This window comes from Puntigrus tetrazona, chromosome 17 (assembly GCF_018831695.1).
Source record: "Puntigrus tetrazona isolate hp1 chromosome 17, ASM1883169v1, whole genome shotgun sequence".
Taxonomy (NCBI): Eukaryota; Metazoa; Chordata; class Actinopteri; order Cypriniformes; family Cyprinidae; genus Puntigrus; species Puntigrus tetrazona.
In genome coordinates, this window is record NC_056715.1 from 17,202,042 (window position 1) to 17,210,252 (window position 8,211).

Genomic DNA, 8,211 nt, shown 5'->3' on the forward strand with positions numbered 1-8,211 from the left:
TATCCATTAAATGCACATTTTATTTCTTGTGTTGTGATGAATGTAAATCGAAATTTGCAGATAGAAATGAGGGCCTGAGTTTGGAGAGAAGCGGTGTGTGTGTGTGTGTGTGTGTGTTCTAAGCACACCCCATTAGCAGCTCATGGGAGGAGGTGAAACAGTGTTATCAGAGGCAGGTCTGATAATCTCAATTGGCTTTACTCACACTGATAAAATGCGCTCTGGGGCCGCGGCGCTGCTGGGCCGCTCCTGCGGGGTTACTGTGGCAACAGTTTGGAGAGGCAAAACAGACACTGTGTGTGTGTGTGTGTGTGTGTGTGTGAGAGGTCAGTCAGTCCCAGCAGCTAGTCTTAAAGAAATTCATAAATCACTCTTCAGTCTCTCTCTGGCATTTCTCGTTTACGAGGCAAGTTTGGGTTTTTGTTTTTTTAACTTGAAACATGATTTAAGTGATAATGTATACTCAAGATCAAATATTTATTTTGTGGTAATTGTTGACTGACTGTACATTATTCTGCTTGCTGTTACTTACTCACCAGCAAATGCAGCAAATTTATGCACAATTAGAAAAAAAGAGCAGCATTTATTTGAAATTATTTATAACACTATAAAAACATTACAAATGTTGTTTTACGAATTAGAATTATTTTCTCTCTCTCTCTCTCTCTCTCTATATATATATATATATATATATATATATTTTTTTTACTTAATTTTTTTTTGGTGAAAATATATTAATAAATAATTCAGTATTTATACACACAAACACACACACACACACACACATATATATATATATATATATATATATATATATATATATATATATATATATATTTTCCTAACCTTGAATGGAAACAGTCAGTACATCTTAGAGTCATCTTACACAAATATTTGATCACATTTCTTCCACAGAGCCCAGTAGTACAATGTGTGTGTGATAAATCATGCTGGTGTGTGTTCACGTGACGTATGATCTCAATACCCACACGTTATGTATTTCTACTACCGTTAATGATTTTCTTCTATCTGAGCGTCTGTTGCTCGCTGCTAGTGCTCCCGTCTTTCAGACAAAGAGAGCAAAGTTATTCCTCTTTTCCCAGCAGTGCTTGCAGTGAACGTCGGCGTGTCGTTGTGTAAGTGCAGATTGCGGGCGTTTAAGTTAATGGAAGGTAAGAGCATGTTCGGCGGCTTCAGGAGGGATTAGAGCTCAAATTGATTCCAGTCCTGCTTGTATCTAATGACCAGTCCCATAGAGTCGCCCTGTGTGCGCTCGCCCGCTTCTTTCATGCGGGATAGCCCCAGCACGATCCGAACCCTCGCTCTAATACCAAACACATGTGGGCGCCTGTAACGCTCGCTCCTTTAGTCCGGGTCTCTCCCGGCACGGAGCGGCCGTTTTGCCTTTGACACGGCCCATTCCGCATTAAAACAGTTCCCTGGGCTGGCACTGACCTCCCGATGACCCCAGCGGCCCGGCGCTCAAAAGCTGCAGGAGATGTTTTGTGGAGCTGAGCTTATTTGCCGCCGTGCTGGTGATAAAACTTCAGACAGGCTAATTGATGGCCTCGCTGACATAACAATAGCTGCTGAAAGCCTGGAGCTCATTTACAGACAGCTGGAGAGAAGAGAGACCCCTGCCATGGGCCCTTACCAGGGGGCAGGGGACCCACTCAAAGAGCCGCTTGTATCGTAGACTTCAGCCTTCCTCTGAGCGCTAACACGTGAAGCATAATGTTTGTGCATGCGTGAGGTTTGGGCTACGGCGTGCTTTTGTTTGATGATCAACGTCATCTTAGAAGAGCATAGAGCTTTAAAACGAACGTGCTCAGGTCAGCTGACGAGAAAAGCTTGGGATCTCTTTCAGCAGATCTGAGCACGTTGTGGAGATCTTCTTTAAAACACATGTGAGATTATGTTTTGAGAAGCAGGAGACGTCAGATAACTTCCACAGGCAGAGCTTTGATAAACTGCTCAAACCTGAATCCGAGTTTCAGATTCAACAAATACGAACCGTCGTGAACTCTGGAGTCGTATTCTGTTTTCTGGTCATGCTCGAGTCCACACTCAAGTCCGAGATAGGTTTTTTTATGATTAGCCAAGACCAGCTCATTCGAGTCCAATGGAAACGATGCTTTAAAATTTAGTCAACACATCTAACTTATAAAGTGTTCTCTATCATATTTTATATACGCTGCAGGTGATGTAATCGGCCTTGTTTCTCTCCTCTGTTTCAGGTTCATTAATGCCAGAAGAAGAATAGTGCAGCCCATGATCGACCAGTCAAATCGAGCAGGTAAACATAATCTTATCTTCTCTGATGTTCTCAACACTGTTTGTGTCTGTGAGCTTCTCTCCTGTGTCTGTACGCTCCAATGAGAGCAGACTGAATCTAATTGGATGTTTCTCCATCTCGCTGGTTAGAGGGACATTAGCGCATCTCAATGCTAATTGGCCACAGGAGAACTTTACAGTAATTCTGAAGCGTTTCTCTTTGCGTTATGGTACATTAGAAAGCGATTTGCATAAGCATTCATGAATGCACACCAGAAACTTAAATGAAATTCTCTAGTTTTTTGAGTTACTGTTGGCTTGATCTTGTTTCTGGCTGTGCTGAAACTGGGATGATTCGAGCACACGTGAATGCATTAGGATTTCTACGGTGAACACTGGGATGAACAGTAAACATGGAGCGAAATGGACAGGACATGGCGTTTTTATTTATGAAAACCCCAACACATGAATGCAGGCGTAGATCGTCACGAAACGTTCCAGGGAAAACATGAGCACTGTGTGGTTTCTAGATCTCTACTGAACCCAAGACCACTGAAGCAAGTCAAGAGATAGACATCATTCTGTTGATGTAACCTCCTCATGTCCTGTTGATGCATACGTTGGAGAATGGTGTGTGTGTGTGTGTGTGTGTGTGTGTGTGTGGCTCATTGTGTTTGGGCTGCTGCTGGGATAATCGCTGATTGTCTGGTGTGTCTTCTCTCTTCTTCCCCTGGTGTCCACGTTTGACTTCACTCAGGTTTTCTTCTTGATCCTTCAGTGAGCCAGGGAGCGGCGTACAGTCCGGAGGGGCAGCCCATGGGCAGCTTCGTGCTGGACGGACAGCAACACATGGGCATCCGGCCGGCAGGTGAGATCCAGCGGTCATCTCACTTCTTTCTTTCTGGACCAGGGTTGTCCAGTTCTGCTCTGGAAGGGCCAGTGTCCTGCAGAGTTTAGCTACAACATGCTCCGAAACTGATGCAATGTTTTGAGCAATGTTGCCATTAACAGGCAACCAGGTGAGACAAAGGACCCACGACTGATCTTAAATATCCAAATAGAAATGAGTTACCAATTTTTAATGGCAAAGTATCCAAGCAACATTGCTCAAAAAATTTGCAAGGCAAAATTGCTCAAAAAGTTGTCCCATTTATCACCAGCCTGACACACTTGCCTGGAGGTTCTAGTAAACCCAAAGACCTTGACTAGCTGGTTAAGGTGTGTTTTTAAAACTGAACTCTGCCGGACAGGTGACCTCCAGGAGCGGACACTCCTGTCTTCTCAGATGTTTCTCTTCCAGTAATCTCTGATACACAAGGGGCAACATTTTGAGCAATATGGCAAATATAAAAGGCCTTTCACACTAAAAAGTCTAATCAAACCTCAAGCCAAAGGAAAAGTAACTTCATGTCTGTACAGTAGATACAGGAGAAGAAGGTTCACTACACTTCAGCAATTAAAAAACGATAGAGGACAATTGTTAGTTTATAAGTAATTTATTCTAACTTATTAGTATGGTTTAACTGGATCATCAAAGTTCAGCAGCAACGACACTGGTAAATAAAATGGGATCAGATACATTTGTATTAACATATTTAATTTTTGTGTTAAGATTTGTGTCAGTTTTTGCATTTCACCATTTCATTTAATTTTGATGAATGCTAAGATCAAAGTAATTTAGATGTTTTCTTGTAAATTAAAAAGTAATGCATTACTTTACTAGTTACTTAAAAAAAGTATCTGCTGACGTAACTTGCTTTAAAAAGCTGCCCCGTGTATCATCAGGAAAGAAAGGATCCTCTCCAGCTCAAATGATCTCTGCTGCTGCTGTCTATGAGTGATTTCCCAAAAGCATTGTTAGCTAACTATGGTTGTAAGTTCCCTTGAACCTTGCTTGAACCCTTGAACTTTTCCCTTGCTTTTGGGAAACACACCTCATATTGATTTTAACCGCTGTTTCAGAAGATTCAATTCATTTCAAGTTTAACTGTATATAGCAATTCACGATACAAATCATTGCAAAGCCGCGCTACACAGAATTGTAAGCTTTTACATTATATTTATATTTAATAGGTTAATAGCGGTTAGTTTTAATGAACGATTAAACTGGAACGATTAAAATTTGGTGGTTCTTCACGTTGGTGTAGGGTTGGCATCATCTGAGGTCTTCTTGGTGTTCGGTCATCTCAGATCTTCATAATGTGTCATTTGATGGCCATCTCTTGGCAGAAACACAGAAGCAGATAGAGACGTAATTAGCATAGCTGCCGTTCCGACCAATCAAAGACGATGTGTTCAACCCGAGCAAAGGCCGAAAATTAGCATTTGATCAGATAAAGCTGAGATACGGTATGTGAATGCTTGACTAAAAAGATCCGTCTTTAATTTAGATTTAGAGTAAATAAGATGGAAAAACAAGGCGAGTTCTCTGTCCGTGTTGTTCTTCTCCTGTGTGTCTGGACTCTGCTGGACGCTGACGTCTGTGCCGCTTGTCTCCGCAGGTCCTATGAGTGGCATGGGCATGAACATGGGCATGGACGGCCAGTGGCACTACATGTAACGGCTGTACAGTAAAGAAAAGGGGGAAGTAAGTACACTGGGACTCTTTTCTTCCTCCGCCTTTCTTTCAAGAGACTTTCCTGTCCGTTTCCTGTCAGAATTCCCCTGAAAGCCCAAAATAACAGCACCGACGCTCTGTTTTATGAGCGCCCTGCGATGTCTGACAATCAGAGCCACAGAACGAGTCAGGTGAGACGCGGGTCGCGCAATGTTTCTGGAACAAAAACAAGGCAGGAAAGCACTAAAGTGGAATTTATTTATCGCCGCAGCTCCACGTCTCATGCGGCCAATGCAAATGTTGGACATTTGGGGGAAAAAATGGCATCTCCTGGGGTAGAATATGACGGGGTGAAATTAAGCGGGCTCCAGTGAAGCGATAAAAAAGGAGAAGTGAAACTGTCCTCAGAGCGACATAAATCCGTCAGGGGAAGGATTGATGCCCAAATTATCTTATATGCAAAGACGGGAGCAGTGCAGTACATTACGCTCCCGGAGAGAGATATAGAGACGGCGGGTGACACAGCCATCCTTCACCGGGGGAAGCCGCGTGTCTTTTTTTTTTTTTTTTTTTTTTTACTGGGAACGAAGGGAGACGGAATGGGAATATCTGCAGATGGGCATTAAAGAACGAGCGCGTGTAAACGCAGAGATCTCCTCGTCTTATTAAGACGCCGGCGCCGCGCCGCTGACATTTGAGAAATCAAGACGTATGGCATCCCAAAGGTGGCAGGGCAGAGAAGATTTTATTTAACACCTCTACTTCCTGCTCAATGAGCCTCAATATAATAACACTTTGCTTGATTAAAAGAACCCTTTATATGTAAATAGACGGCAGTTTCCTGTAGGTCACCATAGCGATGCTGCGTCGAAGCCCCCGCCTCGTTAATAGACTCGGGAACGTGGCGAGCGTTCCCTAAAACAGCCGCAGAGACAACATTTGCTCAGCTTGGATAATTTTTAATACGGCGCAGGATAATTTTGAGACTATTTAATTACGTAACATATTTTATGCTTCGTGAGCAATTAGATTAATAGCTTAATACGGAGGAATATTAGCCGATTACGCACACACACAATATGCCGTATTTGCTGTTTAATTGTGATCGGTGTTGGAGCGCGCTCAGAGAGGTGTGCGTCACACGCCGCTCGTTTCAAGGGAAGAGCCGCAGCTTAAGCTTGACGAGACTTTACGAGAATGCGTGGCGTTTTCGCTCGGATCCTCGGCCCACGAGGAATGTGCGTTGAGTGCCTGGTGACCTTGGCGTGACCCCGTCCCTCTCCTTTAAATGAGTGTCGTTAATGCCCCTGGGGTCACGTTTCAAAACACGGCCCCGTTCCCGTGCTCTACAGATGTCGCGCTCGTAGCTCGTGCATCAGCGCCTGTAGTTTTCTTCTTCTAATAAGCAGGTTTCGCTGTTCTCCGAGCGGCGTTAACCAGCACCTAAATAATTTAGAGAGTTGAATCAAATCAGTTTGCGACCGCTCTGAGCGCGGATAGCTTTAGGTCCTCATCACCGTCTGGCGCCAGGGTCGTGGGTTTGATTCCCAGAGGACGTGAAACGCTTGCATCTTGAGTAACACTTTATTTTAAACCTCGGAGAGCGCTCGCACCTACGAACTAACCTTTTATTGCGATGCCTTCGCAAGACATATACGATAGGTTACTTTGCAAAGTAATCTTTTGACCTACATCGGCGCTACCCCTTAGCCCACGCATCTGTCCGCGTGATGAATTTGTCCCGACATTCTGAATTCTTGTCGTGTTTTATTGCTATTTCAGCTCTGATAAAGTGAGATATGTTGAAGATGCCTGAATGAACGCCGGTTTGACCGAAGCGTGCCGAGCGGGCCGTGTTCTTTGGCTCAGGGTCTCACTGTGTGTTTCTCTGGATCTCAGGTGGATGGAGGCGTGCCGGAGGAGCTCGTACTTCAGCCTGGTCCTGTGGGCATGAGCATGGCATCACCCCTCGTCTCTTGCGTCTGTCCCCGACCTCCTCATCACCTCTGACCCGCGAGGCCACGCTAATGCACAGAGCCCTCCTCGCCCACGACTCCTCTGACCCCCTGACCACAGCGCTGCTGGACCGGCCCACCACCGAAGGGAACCAACCAATACTGGACAATACCCCCAACCAGAGATTAGTGAAGGAAAAGAGAATGCGCCGAAGCGTCCGACGGCTTCACGTGGAATTCCAGACGAGCTGTGATCGTTTTTTTATCTTGTGAAATTTTGTTACTTTTGTTGCTGGAGGACCAAGAGCTGACAGAAACTCTTTGTAAAGTCTTGGGTGTCTGTTCAAATCAACTGAGGATGTTTCAGCTTGTTAAACACACACACGCTCGCACGCACGCACGCACACACACACACACACGATAATGAAATGAAAAAAAAAGACAAAAGAGACTCCAAGAGTTCAAACTACTGTAGTATAAAAGCATAGAAACTAAATTAAATCTTGTACATTTTTATCACTCACTTTATGTTTCATGAGCTAGTCTTAGAGTAAATCGTTCCCTGTTTTTCACACTGTGTGTGCTGATCCCGAGGCAGAGGAGCTCCGATCGCAGCAATAACGGGAGAAACGGACCCCGGTTCCGGTGAGAACGACGAGTCCTGCTCCGTCAGAGTCTCTGCCGATTGAAGCCTGCTCTCTTCACAAACCCCTCCTCTTCCTCTTCCTCTTCTTCTCCCTCACGCATTTCCCCTCTTTGGTCCATGAATGAATGTTGCCCTGTAGGTGAAGTTCTTCGTTTGAATTGCCCAAGCACTGGATTGTGTTGCTTTTATACGTTTTTATTTTATTATTATTATTATTAATATTATTATTATTATTATTAATTTTGTATGTCGGACTCTCAGAGTAAGAGCCTTATGAAGGACGTGTATCCTCGAGAAAAACAGCATCCTGCAGCAGTTTAAGCCTGGGATCAATATATTATCTGCCATGAGGACGGATGCTCTGGATCCTCTGGATGCTCGGCACAGACACAGCAGAAGACGACGCGGTGAAAAACTTTACAAGGATGAAAAAAAAAGAAAAGAACTTAAATTATGAACTCCGAGCTCGGCGAGAAGCCGGGACGATATTGTAAGAAACTTCGTACAGAGTTCAGTCTATTAATTGTTTCATGTTAGATATTCTATGTGTTTACCTCAATTGAAGACGAATGTTTTTGCTAGTTTCAGATCTGCTGTGGCATTGATATTGTTATGTCCATGATCCCCTTCCTCTCTCAGCACGTGCTCCTCACTAGAAGATGAAATACTGTCTCCCTCGAGCTTTGTCAGAAATACATTCAATACTTGTATGAGGACTGTGGCGTAATGTTTCAAAGGTGTTCAGTCACAAATGCTGTAATAAATATTTCATTTTTTGA

General features: G+C 44.0%; 1 protein-coding gene across 4 annotated transcripts in view; it reads left to right on the forward strand.

Annotated features, from left to right (window-relative positions):
- Positions 1–8,211, forward strand: part of meis2a (Meis homeobox 2a) — a 62,314-nt gene extending 54,103 nt beyond the window's left edge. For 3 of the 4 annotated variants that reach the window (XM_043262755.1, XM_043262754.1, XM_043262756.1), the window contains exons 10-13: positions 2,238–2,296; positions 3,032–3,142; positions 4,776–4,861; positions 6,731–8,211. In XM_043262755.1, coding sequence (XP_043118690.1) covers positions 2,238–2,296; positions 3,032–3,142; positions 4,776–4,834 — 229 coding nt within the window. In that variant the 3' untranslated portion in view covers positions 4,835–4,861; positions 6,731–8,211. The remainder of the gene's footprint in view (positions 1–2,237; positions 2,297–3,031; positions 3,143–4,775; positions 4,862–6,730) is intronic. The other variant, XM_043262757.1, reaches the window with a different exon arrangement.